Source organism: Pteropus vampyrus, unplaced genomic scaffold (genome assembly GCF_000151845.1).
Source record: "Pteropus vampyrus isolate Shadow unplaced genomic scaffold, Pvam_2.0 Scaffold1, whole genome shotgun sequence".
NCBI classification, from domain to species: Eukaryota; Metazoa; Chordata; class Mammalia; order Chiroptera; family Pteropodidae; genus Pteropus; species Pteropus vampyrus.
In genome coordinates this window covers 42421589-42444760 of record NW_011888782.1, presented here as the reverse complement: position 1 = coordinate 42444760, position 23172 = coordinate 42421589, and the positions used below count along the sequence as shown (strand labels likewise).

General features: G+C 38.0%; 2 protein-coding genes across 4 annotated transcripts in view; one reads left to right on the top strand and one right to left on the bottom strand.

Annotated features, from left to right (window-relative positions):
• Positions 1-23172, top strand: part of CMSS1 (cms1 ribosomal small subunit homolog (yeast)) — a 343642-nt gene that overhangs the window by 17952 nt on the left and 302518 nt on the right. The window lies entirely within an intron of this gene.
• FILIP1L (filamin A interacting protein 1 like) overlaps positions 1-23172 on the bottom strand; it is a 47092-nt gene that overhangs the window by 10014 nt on the left and 13906 nt on the right. The window contains exons 1-2 of one of the 2 annotated variants that reach the window (XM_023527526.1): positions 7704-10476; positions 4267-4433 (exon numbers count right to left, since the gene is read on the bottom strand). In XM_023527526.1, the coding sequence (XP_023383294.1) occupies positions 4374-4433; positions 7704-10364 (2721 nt within the window). In that variant the 5' untranslated portion in view covers positions 10365-10476 and the 3' untranslated portion in view covers positions 4267-4373. Of the gene's footprint in view, positions 1-4266; positions 4434-7703; positions 10480-23172 lie in introns of those variants that run through there. The other variant, XM_011354477.2, reaches the window with a different exon arrangement.

Below are 23172 nucleotides of genomic sequence, written 5' to 3'. Positions count from 1 at the left end.
TTTCATAGACGTTGAAAATTTAGAGACTCTTCGTAGAGAAACCGTCAATGCCATTTAAGTGACTGAGCCAGCCCAGGCAGAAAATGTTAATTCTTCCTCACCTATCACTCTTATCACCATGGGTACGTCTACATTACTTTCCCAGAGCCTGAGGATTGACTTTTGTTGGGCCCTATCCCATGCCTCCATCCCTTACACTAGGCCGCTGATCTTACTAATTGATAAGGATAATTAGTTCTGAGAGCAGCCCCCTAAGGAGGCATTTCTTTCCAGTACTTGAACAATGCACAGTGAACCATTATCCAAGCACTGATTGGTTAGCTGAGAGAGAGGAAATCCTGGCCCCTTGGCCATTGTGTCTGGTCTGAGCAGACAGATTACACAGACTTGTGCTCTGTGGGGGGGGGTCTGCCACTCCTTGGCCCCAGGGGTGTTCAGTAAGGACAGGATGGCCCCCTGAAAGCCATTTCCTTCCTCATTGGCAGTCTGAGAGAACCTGGAATAGGGCCATAGTTGATAGGTTGACCTAAAAAAATAGTAATAATTGTCCATTGTTCTCCCTAGTCCTCTCATTACCCTTTTTAGAAGCTAAAATCAGCAGTCTTGGCAGCCTGTATATTTTCCAAAATTTTTGTAACAAATATGTATTATTCTCATAATCAGAAAACAGTTTTATATAAAAAATATTTTGCTGCTTTTATCTGTCACTGTGAGAGAAGCCATCCTTCTCAGTACGATCTCCACCCACTGACCCTGTCCTTGGTGCCCTAAAGGGACTGTCAGGTATTTAAATGTTTCTTGTATTACCTACCGTACCCTTTGGGAATCTGTTGCAGTTTTTAGTTAACTCCTCTTTCAATAAAATTACTTTTCTGAGTCCTCAAAACTGTAATCAATGAATTCAGGCAAGAACACCATTAGAAGGCAAAGAACAGAAAAGGAGTAGCTCAGTTTTTTTTAAGAAAGGAAAAAACCCAACCAACTTGCTAATAGCGAAGGATAGTAATTAATTCTTGAGGAATTTGAGTTGTTTGAAGAGTGGCTGCATCGAAGCAGGCTCTTATATATATGCATTTAATTGTTATGAGAGAGCCATTGGAGACCAACCAGCTTGAAGAGTTTAGTATAAAATGGCCATTTTATTTGGGATGTGTCCATGGTTTACAGTTATTGTAATCTTGAATTGGAAGCAGAATTTGGAGACTGAGAAGGTTGAACCCTTCCTCCCTGAGCTGGGAAAATACAATGTCCTTTTTATATTATAAGTGATTTTAGGACTATCAGTCATATATATAATTATGTTGCTTGAGAAATGGAAACCCTAAATTAGGGTATACCATCTAGGAAAATGTTCTAGGCTTCTACAGAGGTAGAAGTCCCAGCACCTCTGGGCTAAGTTGGTGGTGCTTATCTTTATAGTGACTAGACCTTGGTGCCTTGATTGCCTTTTCTGGAGGTCTTGGGTCCATATTAGGACTGTAAGGTGGCCGCCTACTTATAAGCTTTGATAGGCATGGTTGTGATGCTCCTTCTATGGATCATCTTCAGTCATTTCTGCTGCTTTTCTCTCCAGCCAACTCTGAGGCCCGTCAGGTGTCTCCTGATCTGCACATGTTGACAGCCTGTCCAAAATCATTCTTCATACTTGACACTTGTGCCTTTGCTTATAGAATCTTTCTTTTTAGAAAAGAGTGGACTTGGGTTGCACCTCTAGTGCTAAGTATAGAGTCTGCTGCTTACGAGGACTTGTGCTTGTCCTTGGTCATGCTTTTCTCCCATCTCTCTCATCAGCACCATTCCTAGGTCAGTCCTCCCCATGCCTGCCCATTCATGTGCAGCTTGACCTCTCACATTCATTGTCTCTTGTTACCCTAACAGTGGCCTCGGGGAGTTGGGAAGAATTGGAAGGGAAGGCAGATCACTCTTGGCTGTGGTAATCATGGAAGTTTTCAAAAGAGGTGAGGCTTGAAGTAGACCTTTCGGTATGGGTGACTTGATGAGAGAAGAGAATTCTACCCATGTAGAGCAGTAGGGAGGAAACCCTGTGTATATTTAGGGGCATTCTGAGTGTTCTGGCCAAAGTAACAGACTTGTGAGGCAGAGTACAGTGATGTAATATTAGGCAAGCTGTCTGCCTGCATAGGTAGTGGACAGGAGTAAGTGCAGTTTATTATGTTCCCTCCTTGCACTGAGGCAGCTTTTCAGTATGTTGCCATGGAAAGAGAATGGGACAATGGTGTCCGACCTGTGTTCATATCTCATTTCTGTTCCATACTACCAGAATGGCCTGGAACAATTTTCCTTCCCTTTGAGAATTTTTTTTTATGTTTCAAATTATGATAATACCCACTTTAGAGGAATTGTTGTGAAATGAAAGAACGTTGTATAAAAGATTAGTTTTCTCCCCTTTGTTATGTCGTCTCACTACCCAGAAGCCTTCTCTGAGGACACAGAACGCTGTGCCCATCAAGCCTTACCCCTCCCCAAGCATCTCACCTTCAGCCACACTTTGTTCCTTTGTTCCTTCAACGTTGATTGTCCACCCTCCTGCCTTGCCCTCACACTTCTGCTCTTGTGTGCACTTCCCTGGGACACCTTTTGTCCTCTCTCCCAATTTTCACCCCCTATCCTCTGCTCAAATACTCATTTCTGAAATCTAACCCCCAAACCGTGCCCCAGAGCAACCTTCTCCAAATTCCTATAGTACTTACTATCTCTGTGTTGTGCTCCGAGTTACCTTGTAAGGTTGTCCTCAACTTCTGTCTTAGATTTTAAATCTTATCCCTGCAAAGCTGCCTAACATAGCAGTGGGTACATCATAAAAAATGTCAGTTCGTTCTTGTAGTTGTCTTGTTGAGGAACGAAGAAAACTTGTATCTTAACAGAAGACATTTGAGCCTGTGGTGGTTGAAACTCCTCAAAGAGGACTCTTTAGAAAGGTTTAAACAGTAAAGGGAGTTATTAAGTTCTTGGGAATCCTACTGAAACCCATTTTTTCTCACTTTTAAGTCAAAGGTAGTTGGTTGTCAAGACTTCTCTTTATTTCTCCCAAAGGCATGTTAGAATGGAAAGCTCGTCTGAAAACTCTGGTTTATAATGTGGTATCTTTGAAAGAAACAAAAGGTACAAGATATTAATACAAATATAAATGCTCAAATACATGCTCTGTGCCAATCTGTCAGGTGAATGGAAACTATCCTTATGGAACTAAACTCTTCAGTGCAGCTTTTTAAAGTTGCTTTGAGGCTTATGCTTTGTCAGATTCAACATTCTCATCTCTACATACCAGATACAAGGAAATTTAGTTTGCCACTTGATTAAATATCATGATTCTTGTTTCTTGTTTCCTTTTCCTTTCCTTGCCCAGGTTAATAAGCTCTTCAAGGATAGTGAATCTTTTGTCTCTATAATACCTGCCCCATTGTTAAGTAGGAGGCAGGCAATTCAGTATGTCATGATTAGTGAATTGATCAAGTATGTCCCTATGATGCTCTGAAGAGAAGATACTACATGGTAAGACACTATTTATGTCACTGAGACACATAAGTGGTATGCCAATTAGTAAACCCACTCTACCTTTCCAGAGGCCTAAGGAATGAATGAATGGCAGAGTGAGGCAGCCTGCGTAGGTCTCTAGGATTTATATATATTGTTAGTTATCCAAAGATGACTGGCCTTTAAAAACCAAAGCTCTGAGGCAAGAAAAAAAAAGAGCCATCTTCAGTAACCTTAAAAAAATATTCAGGACCATTTGGTTATGGGAGGAAAGGAACTCACTAAATAAACTAATTTCAGGCTTTCAAAAAACTGTCTCAAATAATCAGATAAATATTATTTCTCTTGACCAATAATTTTGTGAAAAAATAAGTGAAATTTTAAAATGAGGCTACAACGAAAGAGGATTATCACTAGGATAGCTGACTGCAGTGCCAGAGTACAGAGTACCTTTTCATGGTGCTATTCTAAGTGTAAAATCTGGTGTCCTGATGGAATGTTGACAGATTTGTATATGCTGCTGTATGAACAGTGTTAATTCATTATCAAATTATGAAGTACTTAGAAGTGTTGGCCAGTTAACTTGCTGGACTCCCTAAGGATTCTTTATCCTACAGCATTGCCTTTGGGGGATGCTGCTGTGATATATTTGACTGCACGAAAGCTTTACTCTTCTTGAGTGAGCTTGAGTATTAAAAGGGTCCATCAGTTGGAAAAGAAAGGACTTGGAGTTTAATCTAAATGAAAATGAATTTTAAGGGGGCTTATGGTTTGGAGACTTTAATGAACCACTTATCTTCCTTGCTTTTTCTTGATTTGCTTCACTGTGGCCTGAGGTGAATGGAGTCCTTTGTTTTGGTTCATCCAAACTGCTTTCTTTAATGTGTGTTCTGGACCATTCCCAAGAAAGCTGTAGGCTTATGTTGAGGGCCTGGGATCTGAGAAAGAAATGGAGTTTGGAGGTGTCAGACAGCCTGCTGTGGCTCAGCTACAGATTCAGGCATCTATGCTTTGCTACAATAATAGAACTGAGAACCTTCCCGCCCAATAAAATGGTAGTTTTTATTGAGCGTTCCTTTCGAATAAAAAAGAAAACTTGGGGAACAAGCCTTCTGTTTGTCATGCCAACCACTAGAGGGCGGAATAGTCACACTTCCTGGGAAAGATATAATTGTTTCTGATAGAGGAGACTAGTCAGAACCCATTTACTAACTTTAATAGGACTTTGTAAAACAATGGAGTTCCTACTTTAAGGTGCATACTAATCAGCAGAGGAGCTTGTTAAAAATACAGCTTCCTGGGCCCTGCCCTCAGATTCTGATATGACAGCTCTGGATGAGATCAGGGAATTCTCCTACAACTGTCTTGGATTTTACTTTGAGAAACATTGATCTTAATGTTTTGGTCATGCATTGTTCCCTGATTCTCTTTTTTCTTAAGATTGCAAAGCAAAATGATTATTTTGGAGGAAAAAACTTAATAGTAATAGAAAGCAAGGTATAGGAGAATTAGAATGTTGTTAAAGGTCTTAGTCTAACAAATTTCAAAGGAGACAGGCTTTGTAAAGATTCAGACTCAAAGAAGCTACTAAAAACATAGTTTTGCATGGAATTATACTTCATTCAATAAGATCATAAAATCCTTAAGCTACAAGTCTCAAAATTTTTAATTAAATATCCCTTTTATGACCATCTCACAGTGCAACCTATTTTATCCTTCGGGTGTCATGAATACCCTGCACACAACGTCTTGGCATTGTGAACTGTAGTTGTAGAAACCTTAAATCGGAAACAGATCATAAAATGAGAATTTGTGCATTATAATCGTGGGACACAGGACTTGTGGTGTTAACTTTATTATAGAGAATTGCTCTGGCTCACATAAGCTAAAAAAAAAATTGAATCCTTACAAAACGGATGGATTAATTAATAGCCCAGAGCTTCTCTAACTCTGTTAATTATAGGTGTGCCAAGAATAGATCTTCCCCTTGGCACTTGGGGCACCTGAGCGTGACAGGAGTCCCTGGCTGGTCATCTCTGCCTCTTCATTCATTTCTCCCAGTGCCATGGAAACATGTTTTCTGTTTGTGCCATTATGTGACAAAAGTTGAGAAGCACTGGAAAGACTTTGTCCTTTAATACTTTCTAGTTTCCGTTCATAATTTTATGATCCAAAATGTGACATGTACTCTTGATTATTATCTAGGAAAAACATCTCATGCAGCAGCATTATCAGTGTTTACTTTGAAATACGTAAAATAAAGTATGCAGTTCCTTCTAAAGTTCTTGCCCAAGGTGACTTAAAAATAAAAATCATTTTGAAAAACATTTAGACCATCATGTATTTTGTAATACAGTTGGGTCACTGCCGATTCTCAAGATAAATGTGTTTAAACAGAAGCTTTCTCATTCATCACCAGCCTCAGCTAACATCCAAATTTATTTAATGATGATGCAAGCCCACAGCGTTGGTGTTGTAGTTCATCACCATGGAAGTGTTTCTGTCAACAAATCCTCGCTGTGCTATCATGAAATTGATTTTGCAGGGAAAAGGAGGATAATTGTGAAAGGGTTCTTTTACTTCTACAGATCTTCACAGTTTGCTTGGGTGTCTAAATGAATTGTGTTTAAAATCAATAACTGGCAATAAAATTGACCGCACTAAATTAACAGTTATGAGGTTGGTAAAGGGAAAGTGGCAATGAGCTACTTTGTCTGAAATCATCTTTTTGGAATGTGACTTGGGGACCATCTTTGTAATTTAAAATGTTCCTCTGAAAGCTGGTATTCCCTGCTACAGAAGTATAGATTATGCTGAGAATCCTATGAGCCGGGTGCCTTGCTTGAGATTTTCTAACCTACCTAATAAATGCATAACTGTAATCACAGAAGAAACTTCCCTCAACTAAATCTTTTAAAAATGTCTTTTCTATAACAACTGTGTCTGTAACTATCTTCGGCTTTAATGTGCTTGCTGAAAAATTAAAAAAAAAAAATGATTAAATTGTAAGCTTCTGAAGGCAGCCCACTTATAAGCAAGGCAGGAAGCACTTACCTTAAGTAATCCAAACTGTTTTGGGATCCATATAGGAAAAAGGAACAAAACTGAAATTTTTGCTTTGAAACAGAGTGTTCAAGAGCATATGTCACAGTGGCCGATTCCAGGTTTGGATGTAGACATGTATGTTTTATGGGAGTTTTTATCTACAGTAGAAATACAGTCAACTCTTGATTGTCAAGGTAACTCATATTTCCAAGTGTGCTTTTTCTTTTCTGGCTTCCTAGCACATTTCAAAGCTTTTTACTTTCACCATCAGCTCATATGCTCACAAAAGCAAATTTTTTGATATTATTTTATTGTTATTATCAGTAAACATTAAGTCTTAAGTTCCTAACATGTGCTAAGTACTGTGCTGGGCACCAGAGTTTTTTTTGTTTTGTTTTTTATGGTGACATTGGTTAACACAATCTGATAAGTTTCAGCTGTACATTTTAACAGTAAGGCATATATATTTACCTTGTGTGTTCACCTCCCATTGTTAGATTTCTTTCTGTCACCACATATTTGACCCCTTTTACTCCGTCTACCACCAGAGATATTAAGATACATCTCAAGCATAAAGTTAAGTTTGCTCATGAGAGCTCTTATAGTTCACTTCGAAATCAAAGAGACTTAAGATTTTATTTAAACCACTTTCTCTTTCTCTAATGTGTGATCAGAAGTTGACTGTAAATGGGAAGTAGTTTTTTTTTTTAAGGAAGAATTAATAGACATGAACAGGAAATAAAATGCTACTGTACATGCAAAAATATAACACAAAATGATCAAAAGAAAATCCGGCAAGCAATGGTAAAAATAACAAATTATTTACTGCTTTATAATGTTAAAGTATTTCACCAAGAACAGTTGCAGTCAAATTAATGTGAGTTATGAAAAATGAAATACATAAAGATGTATTTATACAAGTGCAGACTAAATATTTTTCATACAGGTATGTAAATGAAAAGATATACAGTAAGTGCACACTTGATATAACTATGCAGGCAACAGTTAGTTTCAGATACTCTTGAATAGTTCATGCACAAACCTTCCCAAAGTACAAGTTGAGTCAGTCTTTGGGGGATGTAGAGGGATAATTAAAAAGGATTGAGTTCCTTGCAATAGTATCAATATAGACTGGATGAGGGTCAGTTATATATATTACTTACTGTAATTTGTGATTGTCGAGGAAGAGGTGTGGCTGTTGGTGTGATTGTAATACTGCTGGTGACTTTATTGGTTGTTTTGTTTAGTGCCCCATTAATTAAGCCTTGAGTTCGGTTATCCTGCGGTGGTGTTGAAGGGCTGGCAGGTCTCATGGGGCTGGCTACAGCTTGCATGTAAGGACTTCCTAAGTGAATGTGGATTTTATTATCCTCAGTAGTTATCACACTTGAACTATTACTGTTTGAACGTTGAAACTGCCATGATGACTGCCGGTCTGGGGAGACTCTGAAAATCGCATGCTTGGCACTGATTTCTATTGGCTCTGGGGAGCGTCCCTGCTCAGGAGAGCTAGCTGAACCAGTCACAGCCAAAACCTGAATAGGTGACATTGTCCTTTCTGGAGTTATAGAACCACAAGACTCTGGGGTCTGTGCTCTGGCAAAGGCCGCCATGGTAATTGGGGACATGCCTTGCTCTAAATTCAAGAGGCCTTCGGCAGAGGTTTTGGGTTTCATCGGTGTTATGGAGGCGTTTTGGAGGATGGTTATCCTTTGCTTTGGGGTGCCACAGTTTGGTATCACTGCAGTGCTTGTGTAAGAGTGTGGACTCTCTGTAGTTGGACTTGTGATTTCAAGAGTGGCTGTGTTCTGGACATGGTCTGGAGTAACTTTTATATGAAGTGGCTGCCCAGGTGTGTGGCTTAGGACCAGATCTCCAGGTTGCACAAAGTTGCCATTGGGTTTAGTTTGTATTTTTCCATTCTGAGGATGACCCTCCTTGGATTTCATCCAAGGAATCCATAGCTTCCTGTTAACAGGACAGGGAGTAGATGTGTTGCATTTGAAGGACAGCATGGATTCCTCCTCATTAGGGTCCTCTTCCTGGTCCTCACTCTCCTCATAAAACTGACCGTTAATGACTGCTCGTTCCAGAGGAATGAGACTCTTGTAATCGGGTGGTTCATTGTCAGCTGCTTCTGTTTGAACTTCTTTAGAAAATACTTGAGGGTCAGAGATTTTTCTTCCATTGAGGCTAGGCCGGAGGCTCTTACTGAAGTGCCTATACCTCTCTAATTCTTTAGTGAGGTTTTCGATCTCTCTTCCTAAATCTCTGTTTCTGTTTTCTTGTTGATTGAGTTTCTTTTGCAGAACGGAATGGTCTCCCTGGAGGTGACATATCAGGTCCTCAGTTGCCATGTATTCATGAATTTTCTCTTTTAGTGCATCCACTTCTCTTGAGAGGTGCCCCGATTTTGCTTCTTCTTCTTGAAGCCTTTTGAAAAGCCATTGTTCATGGCTGGACTCTGTTTTTTCTGCTAATTTGTACTTGGCAAGTTCCATTTTAACTTGTTCCAGCTCTTCAGATAAAAATTGAGCTTTGTCTCGTTCATTAGCATACCTTCGTTCTAGAGTCTCATACTCATCCTCTGTTTTCATGAGGTCGTCCTCAATGGCTTTCATATCCTTTAACTTCAGTCTCAGTCTTTCCACTTCTTGAGAGAGCTCTTTAATCTTATTGTTTTCTTGGTGTAATGCTGTTGTAGACTTACTAGAATCTTGATTCAATTTGTTTTTTAGGAAGTCTTTCTCAGTTGCTTCCAATGATTGGAGCCTATTTTTCAACATATTAACTTTGGACAGAAGATCATTTCCTTTCTCTTCTTCTGCTTTCAGTTTGTTTTTTAGGTCATCTCTCTCCTTGGTTACGCTATACATTTTTTCTTCTACATCAGTTTTGGACTTCAGTGCCCTTTTAGTTTCCTCAATTAACTTCTCAGTAACCGTTGTCACTTTATTTTGCTCCACTTGAAGCTGAGAAGCAGCAGCTTGTAACTTATCTTCAGTTTGCTTTAATTTTTCACTCATGGTTTTCCGTTCATCTACCAGCATCACAGTTAATGTTTTCAGTTTAGTTAAGTCCTCTTTCAGGGTGAATTCTGTCTTTTCCAGCCGACTTTCAATGGCTTCTAGCTCTTTGATCCTTATTTTTAAACTTTCTAGTTCTTGAGACAACTGCTTTGTGGTCATCCTTTCTTTTTCTAAATTGCATTTCAGAGAGTAACATTCTTGTTTGCTTTTGTTGAAAGCATCTTCTAATTTTTCCAGAGCTGTAATCCTTTTATTAAGTTTTTCAACCTCAAGTTTAAAGTCTTTACTCTGTGATGTTTCCTTTTCAAGCCTCTTATTAAGGTCTCTGCACTGCTCCTCCATTTTTATGAGCTCTTCATCCTTCCCTTCCATTTCTAGCACACGTTTCCTGAGCTCCTCCACTTCAGCCATGATACCAGAGTTTCCATATTCTCCCTTGTTGATTTTTTCTTTTATATCTTGGAGCTCCTCTTCTGCTCTTCGTAAAGACCTGTTTGTCTCTTCTAACTCATCAATTTGCCGGCTGAGCGCTGCCAGCTTTTGTCGAAGCTGGCGATTTTGGCCATCCTCATTGGTGAGCTTTGCCATGATTTCTTCTTGGTTCTGGTGAAACTCTGTGGTCTGCGTTTGCAGTTCTTTCTCTAGTCTGGTTGCCTTCTGCTCTTCTTCCCGAACTCTGGTTTCAGCAAGGGCTAGTTTAGCATGTGTTTCCCTCGCACTTGTGGTTAGGTCTTGGATTTTTTGTCTTTGAAGGGCAAGCTGTGCCGTCAGCCTTTGTTGTTCATCCACCACCATCAAAGCAAAAGACTTCAGTTTGGTCAACTCCTCTTTCAGGGCGGTGACCCTCTTCTCCTTTTCTTGCTCCTTCTTCTCCTGGGATTCGGTTTCTTGGTCAATCAGCCTCTTTAATCTGAAAAATACAAGAGTGCATTCTGTTTTGTGATTGGTGCTTTAGTAATTCATCAGCTGTGATTAAACATTTAATTTAGAAAGATCGTATCAGCTCTTACAGAATATGAAAAGGAACGCCTTAATTTGATGGAGGAAGAGAATCTTGATAAACAGTTATCTTGCTTTTCTGCTTTCACTAGCCCCCGCCCCCAACACCTCATCGATTAGTAACATTTGGAGTTCACCAGGAGCCTTAGTAGAAGAGTATTTAGCAAGATATTTAGGCTAAATTGCTTGTGTAATATATAATCAGTATTCGGTCTAACCGGAAGGCTGTAAAAACAGCCACAAATATGAGATAGTTAGACCTGGCTTAAAGACTGACCCTGCTCTTACTAGATTAATCTGGGCAGTTGTTTAACACATTTCAGCTTCAGTTTCCTCATATGAAAAATAGAGGCAATAATTGTATTATCTCAGGGGGCATTAGTGAAAACTAAATCAGATAATTCATCTAAGATTGTCATAGTGCTGGCACTGGGTAAGCATTTGATTAGTGGTTGCTGTTGTTCTTTTTTTATTAATGTGGTTATTACATTTCTCAAATGGTTTGCTTGAACCATTACAATATGTGTACATTAATGTTTGGTGCTTCTTAGTTCTTAGTTAAGATTTTATTCACATTGCTTAGAAATTATGCACTTCACTGATGGACCTCTGTGCCAATTAAAACTTGTTTTACACTAGCATGACATCGTGCCAGGAATCACATCACATATATCTTGATCCCCATAGTGGACAGTAGTTGAATAAGGGGGAACTGAGAAGCATCTGAAGCGTTTAGAGTTTTTATAACATATGGGAAGAACACAGGGTTTAATAGGAAAGAGCTTATTGATGAGAGTCAGATGCTAGAAATGATGGAGGGAAAACTCTATTATCAGGAATGTAATGATTTCCTCTTAAAGATGATTCTCATGTAACATGTTATTTTTTTCTTTTACATTTGAAATTTGTTGGCATAACAGGAGGGCATTTTACATGCAATATAATCTATCTCTTCTGTACACTTTTTTCCTCAGTAGTGAGGTCATAGTTTTGTATTTGTGGCACTCTTAATTACACTGGGAATGGGCTGATTATAGAGGATGTAATTACAGCTTTGCAGTATTGTTATACAGAAGCTAAAATAGAATGGAATCCCTGAAGAATTGAACTAAAGGACTTGTCGTGAATGAAAAGTTATATAAATATTTGTTTTCTGGTCAAACATGAAGAGTTGATAATATTTTAATATAGCTTTTCTATTAGGAATGAGTTAATTATCCAGTGTGTATCTTTAATTTTTGCCATAGAACTTTCTTTTTGAAAGTTGTTTAAGGATTTGAGAGAACATTTTAAAAGAAACTAATTTAGAGTAGTCTTCTTCAAAATAAAGAATTTTTTTGAGATCCTAATCTACTCTTCTATAATTATACTATACAAGAGGAACATGTTTAAAATAGTTGTATAATATGAGAATTCTCAAACTTTTTTGTGGGGAGGATCCACTTTTAGTTTTTCCTGTTTTGAGAACCTGACAGGAGGCTGGCCCAAGGGCTGTGGCCTGCGAAATTCTGAAGAAGTTGGGCTGGATGCTGGGGTGAGGTTGGTGATGATCTCATTCACAGTCTTGGCAAGACACTTGCCTGTGGCTTTCAGCCGTGTCCCACTCCCTACTTGAGACACCTGTGAGCCTGAGAAGAAAAACATGGCGGCTTCTCCCTGAATGGTCATGGGACTTCACAACCCAGTGGCAGAGTCCATGGGTAAACTGCTATGGTGGTGAAATACTTAGAGACTTTGGTAAAATACTTCTTCCTCCCACCTTAGCATTAGAATCACATTTAACAGTGCGCTGAGCATAACTGCAGCAAAATATTTTTTCCCCTCTACATCACAGTTCTTAAGAGTTTTATTAGAGAATAGTTTCACAAAAACTTTTCAGGATTTCTTTTCAACTTATTAAATAATACCATGTGTTACTTCATTTTCATGAGACGGAGATGTGTTTTCTTAGGATATAAAGGAGAGATTGTTTTGCGGCACAATGAAAAGACCATTAAAATTGAGTGGTGATTAGTGAATCTTGGTAGTGCCCTAGTGGGCAAAAAGGGTTTTGAAGAAGTTTAAATTAATCTTGGTAGTGCCCTAGTGGGCAAAAAAGGGTTTTGAAGAAGTTTAAATTATTTATATTGCATTCATTGTTTTCAGCAGCAAGCATGACACATCTTTTTCAGTATGGTACAAATTCATGTATATTTTTATGGTTTCTGAAAATTGGCTTGCATTCCAATCTGTTCGCAAACCCCATCTTAAAGGTAGGCACATAGAGATGACAGTTTGAATACATTTGCTCTCAGCATTTCCTTACCACTTGTTTCCTAACAACCTGCTATTTCCCTGTGCCAGTCTCATGAGCACATCATATGACAGTCAACAAGCTAGTCAGGTAAAACCTGTCAAGGGAGGAAAGTAACTTATATGCAGAAAGAGTTCTACCCCTAACCATCAAGTCCATAGCTTGTTGCATACATGTATATTGGGGGCAGCGGAGGGGAGACAGAGAGAAAAAGAAAGACAGACTGACTGACTGGTTATGCTACTGATTGGAATTAGCATTTCTGGTACAGTGAATGGGCTTACCCTAAATCACTCACTATTTCTTGCTTTATATCCAGGAGCAATTGAAGGTTGAAGTTTGAGGTTAATTTATGGTCTTAAAAAAAGGTGTTTCTTTGCAAAATTAGCTGGTTTTTATAAAATTGGAAGCTACAAGCCTGGCCTTTTGTGCACAGTGCCCTAAAGGAAGCTAATTGTCACACTGCTAATTACTAATGCAGGGATGTGTATATGTGTGTGTGTGTATACATATATACACACATATTTGACAGGGTGTATTTTTTCTTTCAAATATATATATATATATATGAATGCTTTCAGCACAATTTGTTGAGTGTTGACTGTATTTTAGTTATTTGAGGTCCACATTCATGGTCCAAAACTTTCGAAGTCAAATGTTTTCAAAATTCCAAAGTTTTCAGATTTTAAAAGGGCAGTAAGGAGCGTCCACCATATATCACCATATATTATATAACAACTCTAGCAAAGCCTGTGGCACAAGCAAACCTCTGAATATTTCTGCAGTGAACCATGTGAATAGTTACATTAAGTGTGATCATTAAGATAGTAAATAGCTTCACATCTATTCATGCTTTTGCTGCCAAATGAGTTCAGATGAAAAGTTCTGCCACAATTAAGCAAAAACTTTGTGTAGTTTTTAGATTTTCAAAATTATGAACAAGGGATTGTGGACTCGTACAGAAGGTATAGACTATTGGTGTCCTTTGGGTAAAAAGGGTGTGGAGTTGAGGGTCCTAGGTCCATTTCCTTCTTCAATAGGATTAGGTCTCTCTCTCTTTTTTTTTTTTCCTTTGCATATTAACAGGTTTTAGGCATTGATGCTGACTGACTTTATATGCCAGTACAAGTTATTATTGCCTCTGGGTTTACTAGCAAAAACAGATAAGTGATTTTGAGAGCTTTTAATCAGGGTACACATAATCTTGAAAGCAGCATAGATCTGAGATACAGAACGTCCAAATATGAAATCCATCCCCTCAGAGCTGTGTAGTCCTTTTTCCATGAATAATTCCCATTAATATACCTCTATGCAAGGATGTTTATATAATCTGTGCTAGGGTTTCTCTATCCTCAGCACTATTGACATTTTGGGCCAACTGATCCTTTGTTTGGGGGCTGTCCTGTGCATTTTAAGATGTTTAGCAGCATCCTTGGTCTCTACTCACTAGATTCCAGTAGCAACGCTCCTCTCCCTAGTGTGACAACCAAAATCACCTCCAGACATTACCCAGTGTCTTGGAGTGTGGGGTAGGAATCACCCCTAGTTGAGAAGCACTGAGCTATGCATACGTGTGTTTATGGACATGTGTATATGTTAGAGTATTATTAGAAGTTAGATTCTCCATGGTCCTGCCTTACTCAGCTTTAATTGAACAGATGCAACAGAAAGTTTCCACCTGAGTCACATATACGTTTGGTGATTGTATCTTCTCTACAAAGGACCTGTTCATTACCAGTGCTTCTTCACAGTTTAAGATGCATTTGAATCACCTATAAGTCTTGTTGTTAAATTTGCAGATTCCAATTCAGTAGGTGGGGGTGGGCCTCACATTTTGTGATGTAACAAGCTCCCAAGTGATGAGCCAGGACCGAGTATAGATGATGAGGCTTTGCTTTTTATATATCAGATGTTTTCTGGAAATGGTATTCTGGCTGAATATTATAACCCAATAATTGTTCATTATTGATTATACCCCACTCTGTGGACATAGCCTATATTCCTGACCTACAGGGCTATCCATTTTTTCATAGGGAACATCAGGTAGTAGAGCATGACTAAATTAGCTAACATTTGTCTGCATTACTGGAAAATTACTGAATATGCATATCATAGGTTGTTGGTCAACAGCTAAATTTTCACCTAAAAAAAGATAGTAAATAATTTTAGTTCCAATTTGTGATTTTCCTCACACAGCCCAAAGACTAAAATATAAGACTATATAATAGCTACCATTCTTTATTTAATGGCAGTGATGTGTTGCCAAGCAGTGAGCTAAGTCAATACATTTACTAGTTATAATTTTCATGGTCATCTTATAAGGTTCAAGATTATTATTTCTGTTTTACAGCTATTAAAACTGAGTCTCAGAAAGGTCAAGAAGGGGCAAAGCCTATGCAGTTTCTGCATGCCACATTGTCTCTCCAACAAAGAACACAAACTGTTGCATAGAGCTGATCCACATGCAAAGTGTCTTTCTCAAGGAATGCTCTCTGTATTAGAGAAACTGTCAATTTAGAGAAAAATTCTCATCATTATGGTTACATTCTTTTTAATTCATATCTTATAGAGCTGTGTTTTTTAAATGTTCTCACTTACATCTCCTAAAATAATTATTTTATTATGTACACTAGTTTGTTCATATAAAGAGTAATCATAGCACTTCACTTTGGCAATCATTCTCTACTTTTTAATTTAGCTTATTGAGGTATGATTAAAAAATGAAACTGTAAGATATTTTAAGTATATAACATGATCATTTGATATACATCTAAGTTGTGAAAGGAGTCCCATCAAGTTAGCACATCCATCCCCTCACATATTCACCTTTTCGTGTGTATGAGAACACTTGTTCTACTCTCCTAGCAAATTTCAGTTACATTATACAGTACTACATCATACAGTATATCAACTATAGTCACATGGTATACATTACATCCTCAAGACTTTATTGACCCTTTATTGTAACTGTATTGTTACTTTATTGTAACTGTACCCTTTAACCAGCCTCTCCCTATTTTCTCCACCTCACCTCACCCTGCAGCCCCTGGCAACCACCATTCTACTCCATTTATATGAGTTAAACTTTTTTTAAGATTCCACATGTAAGTGATATCATGCAATACATATTTGTCTTCCTCTGCCTGGCTTATTTTACTTAGCCTAATGCCCTCCAAATTCATCCATACTGTTGCAAATGTCTATTTAGGTCCTTTGCCCATTTTTCATTGTGTTATTTGGTTTTTTGCTTTGAGGTGTGGGAGTTCCTTGTATATTTTAGATATATATTTTAGATATTAACTCCATATCGGATATGTGGTTTGCAGTTTTTTCTCCAGTTCATAGGTTACCTTTTAATTTTCTTGATGGTTTCCTTTGCTGTGCAGAAGCTTTTTACTTTGATGTAGTACCACTTGTTTATTTTTGCTTTTGTTGCCTTGTTTTTGGTATCAAACTCAAAAAATCATTGCCAAGACCAGTGTTGAGGAGCTTATTACCCTCTATGTTTTCCTCGAGGAGTTTTACAGTTTCAGGTCTTATGTTCAAATCTTTAATCCATTTGAGTTGATTTTTGTATATAATGTAAGATAGTTTCATCTTACACCACTTATGATGTAAGTCCATTTTCATTCTTTTGCATGTGAATGTCCAGTTTTCCCAGCACCATTTATTGAAGAGATTGTCCTTACCCCATTGTATAATATTGGCTTCTTTGCTGAAAATTAATTGACTCTATATGGATAGGGTTATTTCTGGGCTCTCTATTCTGTTCCATTGATATACATGTCTGTTTTTATGCCTATATCATACGATTTTGATTACTAGAGCTTTGTATTATAGTTTGAAATCAGGACATGTAATACTTTTAACTTTGTTCTTTCTCATGACTGCTTTGGCTATTTGGGGTCTTTTGTGGTTCCCTATACATTTTAACAATATTAACTCTTCCAATCCAGGAACACAGAATATTTTTCTGTTTATTTGTGTCTTTATTTCATCAATGTCTTACAGTTTCACTGTACAGATTGTTTACCTCCTTGATTAAATTTATCCCTAAGAATTTTATTCTTTTTGATGTTATTATAAATGGGATTGTTTTTTTAAATACTTCTCTTGATAGTTTGTTCTAAATGAATTTTAAAAACTAAGTACCCCTTCACACATTTTAAAGCTGGCATCTAGAATTTTTTATTCAAGATCGAATACTTTCAAATGATATATATTAACGTCTACCATATAATCTAAAAGTCATCATTGGCCAACCAGTCAGCCAAATAAGATATTCAGGAAAAGTCCAACTTCATTTTTCAACTTAAGTAAGTGTGTAAATACACATCCCTCTGGCAACCATTTCACTTCTAAACAAGATGAGGCTCAGGGGCTTGCCCTGGGTTGTCCCCAGATGAAGTAATAGGTACAGCTCCATTCAGTGGTTGGTTCTGAAGCTGCTGCTGCCATGCTCTCACGGACCCTCTTAGGTGTAAGTCTTTCTATAGTTGTCCTTTTGTCTATACCCTAGAGGGGTTTCCAACCCATAAAAATGCATTTGGTAAGATTATAAGTAATAAGACTGTTTTGAAAGGGTTATGGGAAAGGGTGAACTCATAGAGAAGGAGCAGGTCAGTTTTGGAAGGCATAAGTGTGTGAACTGCAGAGGTAGACACTGGCTCATTTAAAGTTCTCTACTGCTTGTACCTCTGGTAAGTCTTTGTGTACCCTCGGGGGTACGTGCACTCCAGTTTGAAGACTACTGTCTTAGAATACTCATATTCGTGTTCAAGTACTGACACCACAGGATTATAGGAACAGTCACTGAATCCTGTCCAATAAAAACAGGTTGTGGAAGCTGGTTTTATGGACACAAATGTGAAGTAGTTAAATCCAAAGTAGCTTAAAGCAGTGTCTTATTACAGCTTTTCTTTAGAGTTTCTATTATGGCTCAGAACTGTTATAACTTGCTGTGGTTTATCACTATTATTATGTGCAATACCAGTTCTTGTTTTTTCAAAATATCACATCTGTCATCTTGAATGTTCTTTGGTACTAACCATAATGCTGGTTCTTTATTACAAATTATATATTCAGAGGGTCTTTTCAGTTTTTATTTATACACACACATGTCAGCACACATGTGTGACTATATTTTATCCCTTCTGTGTGAGACTCTGTTAGTAATATGCATATAACATATATATGAAACATATGGTGTATCTAAATTCTATATTGCCAGTCATACCCGTAATAATTTATAATTCTTGCTTTTGATTTTGTGTTATTTATGTACATTATGATCAACTCTGCTAAAATATAAACTTCTTAAGAATAGGACACATGTCTGATTCATTTGCGTCTTCTACAGTGTCTACCACAAAGCCCTTATATGTAGAGGACACCAAGGGAATTTTTTTTTGAATGAACGAAAGAATGAACATATATACCTTCCTGTATATTTGTGGCATTGTTCTGAATAATTTTATTCACCTTTTAAAGAAGATGCTTTAATGTTTACCATGTGCATGGTTTTAGGTAGTTAAGGAAATGAGGTGTAAATGGTTTTCACATTGGTGTTCTCCAAGTACATTATTGGCCTCTAGAAAGAATCGAGACTGTTGGAACATCTCTGTCTCTTCCTTCTTTAGGTCCCTGCATTAGAACTGTATGTGCTGGCTTGTTTGACAAGAGAGATGGTTGGTAAATGTCCACATCCTAGCCCCTCACTCTCCTTTGCTTATTTCATCTCTGCAAACAAAGGAGTGGATATTTTATTTTTTTCCTCAGAGTCCAGAACTCTACTGGACAAATATGTTTATTACACAAGCAATATTACATCAACAGCAAATGAAACTGAAATGGAAATATTCATCTATAATCTGACAACCCTAACACATCAATTATGTTTTTACTTTTCCAGATTCTTTTCTAGTTTTTCAGACAACTGCCCCATATAAACTTAGGGTGATTATCAAGTAAATAAAACCAATTCCACAAGCCATTAATGGCACTGTGTTGTTTCTTGTAGCTGTAGAAATCAATCTGTTAGTAGTGAACAATTTCAGAATCAGCTTAGCTTTTCATCTGTTATTTTTAGGAGATAAATAATCCACTGTATTCACTATGTGGATCTTGAATTTAAAGTTTTGATGTTATGAATATGGCAAGCCTTTTGTTCATTTAATTTACAAACAGAAAGGACTATAGTTAGTAGTGGGGCTATACTGAGGTAAATAAGGGAGGGTTTCCTGTTCTCGGTTTGTAGGCTCTTGGGAAAGAATGAGCAGATAGTTCCAGTGCAGTAAAGGCTCCAGAGTAGTAGTTCTCAAATTTTTTGGTCTCATTTTCCTTACACTCTTAAAAATGGTTGAGGGCTCTAAAGAGCTTTTGATTGTGTAGGTTATATCTATCAATATTTACTGTATTAGAAATTCAAACTAAGATATTTTTAAAATATTCATGTATTCATTAAAAATAATAACCCTGTTATAAATTAACATAAATACATGTTTTTATGAAATATAACTTTCAAACCAAAAACAATGGGAAGAGTTGTATTGTTTTATATTTCTGCAGACTCTAATGTCTGGCTTAACTGAAGACAGCTGGATTCTCAAATCTGTTTCATATATTCCATTAGCTGTCAGAGTAATGATATCACCACACGTCATGTAGCCTCTGGAAAACTCCTGTATGCTTGTGAGAGAATGAGAGTAAAAAAGATGCTGTATTATGAAAATAGCTTTGACTCTTCAGACTTCTTAAAAGGGGCCACACTTTGAGAACCATTACTCTCAAGGATAGACAGTTGAAGCATGAATGGTAAATCTGTCTTTCTCTGGAAAAGCATCTGGTTTAGGCTGATCACCTTCTTCAACTGTTACTGAGTGAGCCGTTTGCTTCATCCTGATGAAGTCCCAAGATTCACTGGCTTAGTCACTGCTTCAGTGTATCTGTCATTAATAAAACTAGTTGTTTGTTCCCTACCATAGATGGAAGAGTCTCTGCTTTCAAATACATCTCTCCCAGTTCTTACAAAAATCCTAAATGACAAAACTGTCTCCATAAGACATTGTATTTTGTTCGAAACCACAATTTGAAATGAGGGCATGGAAACCACTAAGTTGCTTGGTTTTTAAATGTGTCCATTCTCAGTGCTGTGCAGGTCAGCTGACATTTCATTCATTTGAGATCTTTATGAGGCGATTACAGAGGGCACCTACTATGTGTGAGGTACTATGCTTTGTCAGCTTGTCTTTTCTGTCAAAACATGCATGTATATTTGCATAGATCACTCTGGTCATAACTTATAGTAGTTTCCCATGAACAACCAAATAGTGTGATAATACCAAATCCTGTTTGGTCATTTCTTAAGATATGTGAAAATAGTGTATCTCTTGTTTTAGTCGTAAGTGTGTAACTTCACTTTGATGAAGCTCAATTCCTATAGTTGCTTTCATTCTTCCAGAGCTAGTAGAATACATTACTTTTTCTTCCTGATTGCTAAGTAGAAAACTATATATTATATAAAACTATATATTATCACACTGCTTTATTCAATTTTATATCTGTTCTCAATGCTAGACTGGTTATAATTATATCCCTCCATATCTTTTAGCAATCCTTATCTAATCTATAGTTTTAATCATTGCACTGTATTGACAGTAGCTAGGTTCATGGTTAAATTACCACAGTTCTAAGCAATTCGTAGAGTAATTACATGGAATTTATTGGAAAGTTTCCTTAGGCTAAGATAGATTCTTGGTAATCAGGCCTGTAATTTATGTTTCCTTGTACTATTCTCTGCTTTTTCAATGGGACTTTTCACTGTTTAGTCTAATTTTTAGGAGCATTCATAAAAATAGCTATGACCAGTCTTTGTTTTAGTCTATGTATGCTGCTTCCTTTTATTTCTCTCACAAGGCAAAGTTTTTTAAAAAATTACAGCTACAGCATACCATAGTCATAATGTAATGCTCAATTCATTTGACTTGGTCAGCAAGATAGAGAAGAACAGTAACACTTTTTTTTTTTTGGCATCCGCAAGCCAAGTATGAGTGTACATCTGTGTCTGCTTTATGTCGTTGTTACTGAAGATCCTGTCATCATCATTGAGATCATTTAGAGACACCATAAATGGGTCCAGATCTAGCAAGCTGGATAACTATTTTCCTTCACTGTGAAACAAGAATTAGGGCCTGAAATGACAGAAGAGTCTTTAGCTGGTGTCAGAGGAATATATGGTGAAAATGGGGCACCGTGAGTCAGGACTTTTCATCATCTGAACAATCTCATTTGACTCCCTAGGGATCACAGGAAGTAAAATAATAAGATGCAAATAGTCAAATGTCTTATTAATTATAAGGAGCTTGGGAGCTTTTAGCAGAGAAACAGGATCTTGAGAGTTTATGGAATCCTCATATAGAGCAGATGGACCAGGATTGGGGCAAATCTCATTCTTTTTCAACAGCAGGAAAAAGAGCAAAGTAACTGACTGAGACAAAGGGTCTCCTAGAAAAAAAAATGAAAGATGAAGTTTCAGAACCCCAAAAAAGACCAATCTGAGAGCTCACAGGCATAGAACTTGGGGAGTAAGGCTACAGGAGAACATTTTCAATTTAAGACCATGTAATCTGGGCTAAGAAAGGATCTCTGCAGCCCGATCAGAGAGCTAGGTAAAGACTTGAAAAGATGCTCAGTCTAAATCTGGGATAGAAAATTCGAGTCTGAATTGTGTGTTGCCACTTCTTCAGGGCTGTATTGTCAGTTAAAGCTTTTTAGAAAGAACCACTGGATGATGGATGTTTATTTAATACCACTAAGCTTGGACCTCCCTATCCCACATTTTAATTTTTCATGTTAAGGAGAGTCCTCAGATCAATATTTAAGCATTTTTTTCTTTACTAGGCTTTCCATTTTGATTGCTGCTGCTGCTGTTGCTGCTGCTGCTACTGCTGCTACTACTACTACTACTACTATTCTCAAATACACACACACACACACATACACACACACACACACACACACACACACACACAATCTAGCCTGTCTTTCATTGGATTGAGACTTCAGGTTCTTGGGTGACAAAATTTCGGGTGGGCATCTCCCTGATCCTTCAAGGCCTACCTGGACCTACTGTAGCCACGATACCTTCCCCTGGCCACCCTGTCCCTCTTTAAGGGGAAGCATTCAAAAAGCTACCCAGCATGTGATGCCATGAATTGTCACAGGGTATGTGTGTGTGTGCATGCGCACATGTGCTTGCACATGTGCATGCCTGCATTCCTATATTCCTGAGAGTACCTTGCCTAGTACATGTCATGCAGAGCTGCCTTCAAGTTTCATTTAGTGATATTAGGCTCATCCCCAGATTCCTAACACTTTCATTGTTGATCATTCTCTCTATTTCTTCCTGTCCCTTTCTGTGGTTGATTTTGTATTCCTTGTGATCTGTGTGCTCTGTCTTATCTGTGTGCCCCAGGTAGCCTTCTTTAGGATAGGGCTGATGTTCTCCCTACTTACTATTCCCTACTGCCTCATCAGTAGATGGCAGTAAACAGTGCAGGTGGCTGAACAGCAAGGGGCAGGCAGAATGACTGACTGACAGGGAGCAAGTACACTCTCCAGCACTGAAGCACCAGTAGGAAAGTGGCAGTGGAATACTATGGGTGGCAGGGTAGTGTTGGGGAAGAGATTCAGATTCCGGAGATTGATTTTCAGAGTTGAATCTTGGCTTTTTCACTTCTACCAACTGTGACTGAGCAAGCCGTTTGACTTCATTTTCTTCATCTGTAGAATGGGAATAATACTGGAGCCTCCCTTAATCTGAGGGTTAAGTAAAATCCATACAAAAACTCCTAACATACTCCCTGGCACAATATGAGTTACCATCAGAAGTAGAAAACTGTACTGATGGTAAGGCAACACAGAAGAGCACCTCAGCCACATTGGGCTGGCCTAAAGTAGGGGTCATCTGGGAGAGAGTCAGAATTCACACTAGAATAAACGATACAGCTACATAATCTTTTTACTGTGCCTTCAGGCCATTCACACATCTTTCCAGCCATGCACATGGTTAGCCATATTGATTGTCATTTTAGGCCTGGGTTTCTCAGCCATGACACAATTAACATTTTGGGCTGAATAATCCTTTGTAATAGGGGCTGTCCCGTGCATTGTAGGATGTTTAGCAGCATCCCTGGCTTCTACTTACTGGTGCCAGAATTAACCCAGTACCCCCAGCTCAATTGTGACAACCCAAAAAGGTCTCCCAACATTGCAAAAACTCTGGGGACAAAAATCACCTCTAGAGGAGAACCA